This window comes from Hyperolius riggenbachi, chromosome 9 (genome assembly GCF_040937935.1).
Source record: "Hyperolius riggenbachi isolate aHypRig1 chromosome 9, aHypRig1.pri, whole genome shotgun sequence".
Lineage (NCBI taxonomy): Eukaryota > Metazoa > Chordata > Amphibia > Anura > Hyperoliidae > Hyperolius > Hyperolius riggenbachi.
This window is the reverse complement of record NC_090654.1, coordinates 132,209,204-132,221,288: the sequence shown is the minus strand read 5'-3', so window position 1 is coordinate 132,221,288 and position 12,085 is coordinate 132,209,204. Positions and strand designations below refer to the sequence as shown.

The 12,085-nt window shown below is 44.4% G+C and overlaps 1 protein-coding gene across 2 annotated transcripts in view; it reads right to left on the bottom strand.

Annotated features, from left to right (window-relative positions):
- LOC137531739 (SLAM family member 5-like) overlaps positions 1 to 12,085 on the bottom strand; it is an 83,300-nt gene that overhangs the window by 57,164 nt on the left and 14,051 nt on the right. For both annotated transcript variants that reach the window (XM_068251706.1, XM_068251707.1), the window contains exons 3-4: positions 3,428 to 3,496; positions 3,286 to 3,345 (exon numbers count right to left, since the gene is read on the bottom strand). In XM_068251706.1, coding sequence (XP_068107807.1) covers positions 3,286 to 3,345; positions 3,428 to 3,496 — 129 coding nt within the window. The remainder of the gene's footprint in view (positions 1 to 3,285; positions 3,346 to 3,427; positions 3,497 to 12,085) is intronic.

Genomic DNA, 12,085 nt, shown 5'->3' with positions numbered 1-12,085 from the left:
CAGCGCGCCACTTTCAGTTCCGGCATCTCAGTGAGTCACTCGCTTTGCACGTCTGCGATCATACTCCCATTGCCAGGAGCATCCTGTGCATGCGCAGTACGAGAGAATCTCGAATTGTTCCGGCACGGGCACAGGGCGGCTGCAGGAGGCCAGTAGCAGACCCAGGTAAGTTAAACTGACTTTTTTTCAATTACTTTAGGTTCCCTTTAAATCATGTATGTCCATTTTTTTTAATAAAGAGCATACTTACAGATGCTGCCAGTCCCACTTTGTACAGGTTATCAAGATCTGGTGTGCTGTCAGAATGACCAGGCACATTGCTTCCAGCAATTATCAGAGGTGTGCTCCACTACATCATCTCACAGTTTTTTTTCCATCTTTGACATGAAAAATACAATTCTCATTTGTCCATATTCCGTAACCCTCACTACTAAATGCCAATTTGCTGCATTTAGTGGGCTACCAGATGCAAAAGTCCTGATTTATTAATAAATCTCCAGAGATCTCCAAGCATCACTACTTCCCCAGTAGTGTTGCAGGAAAGCTGGATTGCAATTTTATTAAAGGGATACTGTAGGGGGGTCGGGGGAAAAAAGAGTTGAACTTACCCGGGGCTTCTAATGGTCCCCAGCAGATGTCCTGTGCCCGCGCAGCCACTCACCGATGCTCCGGCCCCGCCTCCGGTTCACTTCTGGAATTTCAGGCTTCAAAGTCTGAAAACTACTGCGCCTGCATTGCCGCGTCCTCGCTCCCGCTGATGTCACCAGGAGTGTACTGCGCAGGCCCAGTATGGTCTGTGCCTGTGCAAGTTCAACTCATTTTCCCCCGACCCGCCTATAGTATTCCCTTAAAAACTGCATGCTGCAATACGGGTAGATAATGCAATATTCACCTGAAGCATAGTGGAAGTTACTAAAAGGTTATCAAATTGGCACTTTTGTGATAGCAAGGTTATGCAGGCAACCAGAGTGTTTTCTATTCTGTCATCCTGGTAAAGAACGTACTGTTTCTGGCTGTTATCCCATTGTGAGGGCATCTCTGTGCATGAGTGAGGCGTGTGGATGCACATACATGCTTCCTGGTGTCCTGGGTGTACCTGAATTTTATGCAGCCCCTGGTCAGATAGGTCTTGCACACTATTTCATGGGTGCTTTCAACTGAAAAGTAAATGGTGCCATTTGATGTAACTATGCAGTCAGGTATCAGCAAGTACTAAATGCAATTAAGTTATTAATCCAATGTTTCAGAGTCTTGAAGGACTAGTTTCTCCAGGCAAGTAGAGACCAGGAGCAATTAACACCTGTCTAGATGCAGCACTCGCAACCACAGCACCTGGTCTTTACTTGCGCGTTATAGCATTGTATACATTGTGCGAGTTGCACAATGTGCACAATGCACATTATGTTGGTTGCATAAACATTTGTGAAATTGCATGCACTGTATGTGCACGCCAATTTACCATCATGTAGCCCATTGTTTTTAAACAGAGTTACATTTGTTAAATGAATGACTCCATCTAAAAGTTTAGCCATATATAGGAAACTAAGTTTATATAGTGCAGATATCCATCATTATATACAGTATAGTGCAGCCATTATATACCACAATATATCTAATGCAGCTATGTTTCCCCATCCCAATATAAAGATTATCAAGGAAACATGGATTATCCAGTATAGTTACTTGACTCCATTACAGGCTTCCTCCTGTCTTCTCCTGCCTTGCAGTCCCACCCTTTCTCTCTTTCTTTGTAGGTTAAAGGGAACAAAGCAGCGTTTTTTTTCCTGCAATTTGTCCTGGTTTCTAATAGCTGTAGGAGCTGCCATGTTCACCCTTCCCTCTGCCCTTATCCAGAGGCAAGGTGTGAAGTTAATAATGTGTGACTTCTCTAAACTGTTTGAAGCACATAGTCCTATCCCCCTCACACACTCATGAAAGTTTTTGTTTGCTCATTGCTACTGCTAATTACAGCAGTTCTTATCTGCCTGCAATTTCTGTGGACAGCAGGCCCTGCCATCCACAGAAGTAGGATAATAAAAGTCTCTATAGCCTCATCTACACGGACAGATGTATTAGATAATTTTCCGACCAGTCCAATAGGATTGCGTTTTATTTTGCAATAGATTTTGGGTACTCATTAAAGCAAAATCTATTGCAAAATTGATCTGAAACACTTTGGACGTCTACACACGAGACAATTACTTATTAAATCTATCTAATAGATTTGTCTATCTGATGGAAAATTGTACCATGTAGATAAGGCTTAACAAACAAATGTTAAAAGAAGAGGTAAAATCGATGTTTTTTTTTATTGATTAACCTAGCATACATTTTTAATGTGCTATTGAGATTCCCTAGGGGCTAAAAATACTGCTCGCTTCCCTTTAAGTGAAATTACTTCACACATTCCAGCAGAGAGAGAGGGTCATAAGACAGGAGTAGACTGGAGGGAGCCATCCAATGGAGTCTGGTAAGTATATTGGACACTTTAATTTACTTTGCCAAATTCGTCATAGGGCTAGAGGTGATGGAGAGCCTCAGGTTTCTTGTCATCAAACCTAAACGTGAGGCCCTCGGGTAATTGTGCAGTTTGCCCCTAAGAAAAGCCCCTAAGAAAGCCCTCCCAATCATGTACTAAAGGAAAATGGTAGTTTACTCAAGCAAAATAATAACATGCATATGAAGAGCTCACAGGGCAGGGTGAATAAACATAGAGCTAAAATAAAAGCCCAGCTCAGCACACATGAAGCCATTAGATACCCATAACTTTTCCAATATCTGTAAGGACAAAAAACCTTTAGGCCAGAAACCCACTAGGAGCGATTTTCTGAGCGCTTTGCGATTTGAAAACTCTTGCTAATGTAATGCTATGGGTATGATCCCACTTGAGCGATGTGATTTTAGAAAAAATTGCATTAGAAAGAGCTTTTTCAAATTACTATCGATGAGAAATCGATCCTAGTGCGTTTCTGGCCAAAGAGAGTTCTGGTGGCTCACTTGACATTAGCTGGACCCCTCATGGATCAGGGTTTCTGGACCAGTTGGTTAACTCTCACATTTTCTGTCCATTCAGACATGTGCCCATTTGTGGATCTGTTCATTGTGTAGGATAGGTTAGGTAAGAGAGCCCAACTAAAGACTGGCCTTGATGGCTCTGGAACTCTCTGTTATCTCTGTTTATGGGTGTTGATATCTGTATCCAGAGCTGTTGGTTTATAGCTGTGCAGAGTATTAACCCTTCAGCCAAACAATTTAAATAAAGCTTAGCTTTCATGCTTTTCTTACCTGATCTTTGTGAAGTGTCAATAGTGGTGTTATTGTTTGCATTCAAAATGTGGTTCTCATCTAAAACATACATACATACATGTGTAAATTATGTTGCATTAAGATTGATTGTAAAAATCTAGATCGTAAAAATACTTATTACCATCAGATCCTGCTTTGTAATTGTTGCCGGTCTTGCTGGACACAGTGGTACTGCTGCTCAGAGTTTTGTCTGTTGAAGGAAGAGTGAAAACGGCTTGTTGTTAAGCACCCAAGTTGATAAAAAGGGTATTGTCACAGACCGCAAGGCCGGTCTGCGGACGGGGTCAATCGATCAGAGTCAGAAATCCTCTCACACTGTCATTTTGCTCATCACGAAGCGTAACCTGACTTCGCAATTTGATGAACTGACTAGCGGAGGGGCGTTCGGACGCCAAAGGATTCACCACACACATACAATTCAAAGATCTGCCACCAAGCGGGTTACACAGCCCGCTACTGTAATTATGCTAATACTTCGAGAACGCTCTGTTAACCCTTTGCAGTATGCAGGAATCTGGGTCAGATCTGAATATCTTTGCCAGATCCACGCATACGGGTTATAAATGTACACTTCTAATAAACACAGGGTAGCGGTTTCAGGAGAATAGGCATGATAGTGTATGTTCAGCAACAGGTGATAACCGCTAAACAATTTTTTAAACGTTTAACAACAGAAATGCATTACATACATTTATATACACTAATTAACATATACACACAAAGCTTGAAAATAAAAGGGATAAAATCAGAAAGTTCTTACTGAGCAGTCCATTTGGAGAATGAAGAAAAAGAGTCCAGTTTAAATGAGCATTAAAGAGAATCTGTATTGTTAAAATCGCACAAAAGTAAACATACCAGTGTGTTAGGGGACATCTCCTATTACCCTCTGTCACAATTTTGCCGCTCCTCGCCGCATTAAAAGTGGTTAAAAACAGTTTTTAAAAGTTTGTTTATAAACAAACAAAATGGCCACCAAAACAGGAAGTAGGTTGATGTACAGTATGTCCACACATAGAAAATACATCCATACACAAGCAGGCTGTATACACCCTTCCTTTTGAATCTCAAGAGATCATTTGTGTGTTTCTTTTCCCCTGCAGCTATCTTCCACTGAAGTGTCAGGCTGTTTCTTCCTGCAGAGTGCAGACAGCTGTGCCTGTATGTAATTCCTCAGTATGTGAAAGCCCAGCCAGCTCAGAGGAGGATTTATCCAGCTTGTAAAAGATAAGAGAGAAGCGAGAAGCTACCCTAATCTAAATAATACACAGGCAGTGTGCAGAGAGGGGCCTGGAGGGGGGAGATGCATCACAGAACCACAACACTGAAGAACTTGGCAGCCTTCCAGACACAGGCTGACAAGTCTGACAAGAGAGAGATAAGTTGATTTATTACAGAGATGGTGATAGTAGAACGTGCTGCAGTAAGCCAGAACACATTAGAATAGCTTTTGGAACTTGTAGGATGATAAAAAACAGGATGCAATTTTTGTTACGGAGTCTCTTTAAGAGTCCTTGGAAAAATGCATGCATTTGGTCCTTCTGTGGAACACATGCTCGAAGCTCTTCTTTAGCAGATGAAATGATGAAGGACAAGGCGGGCTCTGCTGGCCCCAGATTTATACAATCTTAAAACGCATCTACACGCGTAGATGCGGCTCCGATCTGGCGGCTCGATTAGCCGCCGGATCGCCTCTTCCGCATCAGCGGCTCGATTGATAAGGAGGATCGGAGCCACATCTACACGTGTAGATGCGGCTTTAGAATTGGAGCTGGATTACCTCCAAACTAGGTGGGGGGAAGGCGGGGTTATCTCCTGGCAGCAAGGTTGCCGCCCCCAGAACTCAAAGCAGAAAATGTAACATTTTTTAATCATCTGTGTGACTCCGCCCCAGATTGGCGTATCGCAAATCCGAGACTATATTCATAAGCGTCATGCGATCCTGTATCAAATGAGGCTACACATGCCTATTTTATCGCGTTCGGTCTGCTTAGGCTGAATAAAGCAGTTTCCCGACTGACCCCTGACAGTTGGAAAATTGTAATTCGGTTGGATGATTGAACTGGTTTATGGGTATCAGAAAATGTATTTTTGTCTTTCTGTGCCAAGCCTATTTTGAATTACAAATACATTAAAGTTCTCTTTGTTGGATTGTATGATTTTGGAGGGAAGCTCTTATCTCTACTGGTTGGATCTAGTTTCTTTTTGGGAATGCACTGTAGACCAAATGGTCTCAGCAGGAGGGTCAGCCATGTGTGAAATTCCTCTCCATACTATCAGGACACTGGGGGAAGTGGGTGAGGGGTTTGCTTCCCTTCAGGAGAGAGCGAAAGGAAAGACATTTGTTTAAAAGGTAAAAACCAAAAATGTCATTCTGTTCTGCTGTGCCTGAACGATACAGAATCGCTAATCGTCTCGATTTCCGCATCATTCATCACAGGTATCATCTTATAAAACTTCAGTGGAATATAGAGAGAATTAATTCTCAGGATGTGATAATCTTTCGATACTGCCTGGCATGTCTGAAAAATAATCACTGAACAGGGAATTTTGGTTAAGGTTACTTTCACACTGACATGTTGTGTTGCATCACAAATGCAATGCGATTATATTGTTATGGGACTTTGACACCTACACATTGGAATTATGCGTATAAAACAGAAAACCGAGAGCCCAATATATTATTATTATTATTTAGTATTTATATAGTGCCGACATATTACGCAGCGCTGTACAGTGTATATATATATCTTGTCACTAACTGTCCCTCAAAGGAGCTCACAATCTAATCCCTACCATTGCCATTATTATGTAGTGTAAGTACTGTAGTCTAGGGCCAATTTTTAGAGGGAGCCAATTAACTTATCTGTATGTTTTTGGAACGTGGGAGGAAACCAGAGTGCCCGGAGGAAACCCACGCAGACACGGAGAGAACATACAAACTCTTTGCAGATAGTGCCCTGGCTGGGATTCGAACCAGGGACCCAGCGCTGCAAGGCGAGAGCGCTAACCACTACGCCACCGTGCTGCACAATATAGTGTAGTATGTATTGGAAATCAGGAGAGAAATATGAATCGTAAGTATTTATACTTACAAACCTGGGTTACCGCTAAGGCAACCACTGCTGAGGCAGGTGAGGAGATTAGGCCTGTCCCCACTCAGGACTAAGATGTCGCTCTCTGTGGATAGGAGAAAAAGAGGGTGTAACACTCCCCCACCAGGGGTGGACTTCTAATATTGTGGAAATGTACAGAGGCGCCAAAAGGATAAAATTCGCTAAAATTCTTAAAAATGTTAGGGAGGCGTTGGTGGACCAGCACACCCAAAACAGACACGATGCTGTAGATTAATGTAATGACAAATTTATTTGCATACTCCTAGAAACAACTGGCAACACGTTTTGTAGGCATATCCCCGCTTCCTTTATACAGATGTGTATAAAAATATCTTTGACTCCTGGTTGATAATAACTTTTTTGCACCAGTAAATATGTACACCTTCTGATTGAATTACACCCCATAAGCACATTATCATACAGCATGTACCTCCACAAACAGCGAGACCCTCAATACACAATCACATACGTATAATACAACAATGCCACACACAGCTACCTGATTATGCTTTTATCTCTGTTATTTTCAGTGTGACACTCCTGTTGTTTATTGCCTGAGGAAGCGGGGATATGCCTGCGAAACGTGTTGCCAGTTGTTTCTAGGAGTATGCAAATAAATTTGTCATTGCATTAACCACTTGCCGACCGCCCACAGCCCATGGGCGGCGGCAAAGTGGATGCCTAAAGGACCGCAATACGCCTTCAGGCGGCGCGTCCTTTAGGCATGCCGGGGGAGCGATCGCGTCATTGATGACGCGCGCTTCCCCCGGCAACTGGCTCCGCCCACCCGCCGTAACATCCCGCCGGCCATACGGAAGCGCCGGCGGGATGTTAACCCCGCGATCGCCGCATACAAAGTGTATAATACACTTTGTAATGTATACAAAGTGTATTATACAGGCTGCCTCCTGCCCTGGTGGTCCCAGTGTCCGAGGGACCACCAGGGCAGGCTGCAGCCACCCTAGTCTGCACCCAAACACACTGATCTGCCCCCCCCCCGCCCACTGATCGCCCACAGCACCCCTCAGACCCCCCCCTGCCCACCCCCCAGACCCCTGTTTGCACCCAATCACCCCCCTAATAACCCATCAATCACTCCCTGTCACTATCTGTCAACGCTATTTTTTTTTTTATATCCCCCCCTGCCCCCTGCCCCCTCCTGATCACCCCCCACCCCTCAGATTCTCCCCAGACCCCCCCCCAGACCCTCCCCCCTGTGTACTGTATGCATCTATCTTCCCTGATAACCTGTCAATCACCCGTCAATCACCCATCAATCACCCATCAATCACCCATCAATCACCCCCTGTCACTGCCACCCAACAATCAGCCCCTAACCTGCCCCTTGCGGGCAATGTGATCACCCACCCACACCAATAGATCGCCCGCAGATCACCTCCCAAATCCATTGTTTACATCTATTCTCTCCTCTAAACACCCACTAATTACCCATCAATCACCCATCAATCACCCCCTATCACCACCTGTCACTTTTACCTATCAGATCAGACCCTAATCTGCCCCTTGCGGGCACCCAATCACCCGCCAACACGCTCAGATTGCCCTCTGACCCCCCCTTATCAATTCGCCAGTGCATTAATTACATCTGTTCTTCCCTGTAATAACCCACTGATCACCTGTCAATCACCTGCCAATCACCTATCACCCATCAATCACCCCCTGTCACTGCCACCCATCAATCAGCCCCTAACCTGCCCCTTGCGGGCAATCTGATCTCCCACCCACACCATTAGATCGCCCGCAAACCCGCCGTCAGATTACCTCCCAAATGTATTGTTTACATCTGTTATCTTCTCTAAACACCCACTAATTACCCATCAATCACCCATCAATCACCCCCTATTCACCACCTGTCACTGTTACCTATCAGATCAGACCCTAAGCTGCCCCTTGCGGGCACCCAATCACCCGCCCACACGCTCAGATTGCCCTCAGACCCCCCCCCCCCCCCCCTTATCAATTCACCAGTGCATTAATTACATCTGTCCTTCCATGTAATAACCCACTGATCACCTGTCAATCACCTGCCAATCACCTATCACCCATCAATCACCCCCTGTCACTGCCACCCAACAATCAGCCCCTAACCTGCCCCTTGCGGGCAAACTGATCACCCACCCACACCAATAGATCGCCCGCAGATCCGACATCAGATCACCACCCAAGCGCAGTGTTTCCATCTATTCTCTCCTCTAAACACTCACTAATTACCCATCAATCACCCATCAATCACCCCCTATCACCACCTGTCACTGTTACCCATCAGATCAGACCCTAATCTGCCCCTTGCGGGCACCCAATCACCCGCCTACACGCTCAGATTGCCCTCAGACCCCCCCTTATCAATTCGCCAGGGCATTATTTACATCTGTCCTTCCCTGTAATAACCCACTGATCACCTGTCAATCACCTGTCAATCACCCATCAATCACCCCCTGTCACTGCCACCCATCAATCACCCCCTGTCACTGCCACCCATCAATCAGCCCCTAACCTGCCCCTTGCGGGCAAACTGAACACCCACCCACACCAATAGATCGCCCGCAGATCCGACGTCCGATCACCTCCCAAGTGCAGTGTTCACATCTGTTCTCTACCCTAAACACCCACTAATTACCCATCAATCACCCCCTGTCACTGCTACCTATCAGATTAGACCCCTATCTGCCCCTAGGGCACTCAATCACCCGCCCACACCCTCAGAATGCCCTCAGACCCCAGCCCTGATCACCTCGTCAGTGCATTGCTTGCATCTATTCCCCCCTCTAATCACACCTTGAGACACCCATCAATCACCTCCTGTCACCCCCTAGCACACCTACCCATCAGATCAGGCCCTAATTTGCCCCGTGTGGGCTCCTGATCACTCGGCCAAACCCTCAGATCCCCCTCAGACCCCCTTCCGATCACCTCCCCAGTGCATTGATTGCATCTATTTTCCCCTCTAACCACCCCCTGAGACACCCATAAATCACCTCCTGTCACCCCCCTAGCACTCCTATCCATCAGATCAGGCCCAATACAACCTGTCATCTAAAAGGCCACCCTGCTTATGACCGGTTCCACAAAATTCGCCCCCTCATAGACCACCTGTCATCAAAATTTGCAGATGCTTATACCCCTGAACAGTCATTTTGAGACATTTGGTTTCCAGACTACTCACGGTTTTGGGCCCGTAAAATGCCAGGGCGGTATAGGAACCCCACAAGTGACCCCATTTTAGAAAAAAAGACACCCCAAGGTATTCTGTTAGGTGTATGACGAGTTCATAGAAGATTTTATTTTTTGTCAAAAGTTAGCGGAAATTGATTTTTTATTGGTTTTTTTTCACAAAGTGTCATTTTTCACTAACTTGTGACAAAAAATAAAATCTTCTATGAACTCGCCATACACCTAACGGAATACCTTGGGGTGTCTTCTTTCTAAAATGGGGTCACTTGTGGGATTCCTATACTGCCCTGGCATTTTAGGGGCCCTAAACCGCGAGGAGTAGTCTAGAAAACAAATGCCTCAAAATGACCCGTGAATAGGACGTTGGGCCCCTTAGCGCACCTAGGCTGCAAAAAAGTGTCACACATGTGGTACCGCCGTACTCAGGAAAAGTAGTATAATGTGTTTTGGGGTGTATTTTTACACATACCCATGCTGGGTGGGAGAAATTTCTATGTAAATGGTCAATTGTGTGTAAAACAAATCAAACAATTGTCATTTACAGAGATATTTCTCCCACTTAGCATGGGTATGTGTAAAAATACACCCCAAAACACATTATACTACTTCTCCTGAGTACGGCGGTACCACATGTGTGGCACTTTTTTACACCCTAAGTACGCTAAGGGGCCCAAAGTCCAATGAGTACCTTTAGGATTTCACAGGTCATTTTGCGACATTTGGTTTCAAGACTACTCCTCACGGTTTAGGGCCCCTAAAATGCCAGGGCAGTATAGTAACCCCACAAATGACCCCATTCTAGAAAGAAGACACCCAAAGGTATTCCGTTAGGAGTATGGTGAGTTCATAGAAGATTTTATTTTTTGTCAAAAATTAGCGGAAAATTGATTTTTATTGTTTTTTTCACAAAGTGTCATTTTCCACTAACTTGTGACAAAAAATAAAATCTTCTATGAACTCACCATACTCCTAACGGAATACCTTGGGGTGTCTTCTTTCTAAAATGGGGTCATTTGTGGGGTTCCTATACTGAACTGGCATTTTAGGGGCCCTAAACCGTGAGGAGTAGTCTGGAAATCAAATTTCGCAAAATGACCTGTGAAATCCTAAAGGTACTCATTGGACTTTGGGCCCTTTAGCGCAGTTAGGGTGCAAAAAAGTGCCACACATGTGGTATTGCCATACTCGGGAGAAGTAGTACAATGTGTTTTGGGGTGTATTTTTACACATACCCATGCTGGGTGGGAGAAATACCTCTGTAAATGACAATCTTTTGATTTTTTTACACACAATTGTCCATTTACAGAGTTATTTCTCCCACCCAGCATGGGTATGTGTAAAAATACACCCCAAAACACATTGTACTACTTCTCCCGAGTACGGCGATACCACATGTGTGGCACTTTTTTGCACCCTAACTGCGCTAAAGGGCCCAAAGTCCAATGAGTACCTTTAGGATTTCACAAGTCATTTTGCGGAATTTGATTTCCAGACTACTCCTCACGGTTTAGGGCCCCTAAAATGCCAGGGCAGTATAGGAACCCCACAAATGACCCCATTTTAGAAAGAAGACACCTCAAGGTATTCCGTTAGGAGTATGGTGAGTTCATAGAAGATTTTATTTTTTGTCAAAAGTTAGCGGAAAATTGATTTTTATTGTTTTTTTCACAAAGTGTCATTTTCCACTAACTTGTGACAAAAAATAAAATCTTCTATGAACTCACCATACTCCTAACGGAATACCTTGAGGTGTCTTCTTTCTAAAATGGGGTCATTTGTGGGGTTCCTATACTGCCCTGGCATTTTAGGGGCCCTAAACCGTGAGGAGTAGTCTGGAAATCAAATTCCGCAAAATGACCTGTGAAATCCTAAAGGTACTCATTGGACTTTGGACCCTTTAGCGCAGTTAGGGTGCAAAAACTGCCACACATGTGGTATCGCCGTACTCGGGAGAAGTAGTACAATGTGTTTTGGGGTGTATTTTTACACATACCCATGCTGGGTGGGAGAAATAACTCTGTAAATGGACAATTGTGTGTAAAAAAAATGAAAAAATTGTCATTTACAGAGATATTTCTCCCACCCAGCATGGGTATGTGTAAAAATACACCCCAAAACACATTCTACTACTTCTCTTGAGTACGGCAATACCACATGTGTGGCACTTTTTTGCAGCCTAACTGCGCTAAGGGGCCCAAAGTCCAATGAGCACTTTTAGGCTTTACAGGGGTGCTTACAAATTAGCACCCCCCAAAATGCGAGGACAGTAAACACACCCCACAAATGACCCCATTTTGGAAAGTAGACACTTCAAGGTATTCAGAGAGGGGCATGGTGAGTCCGTGGCAGATTTCATTTTTTTTTGTCGCAAGTTAGAAGAAATGGATTCTTTTTTTTTTTCTTTTTTTTGTCACAAAGTGTCATTTTCCGCTTACTTGTGACAAAAAATAATATCTTCTATGAACTCACTATGC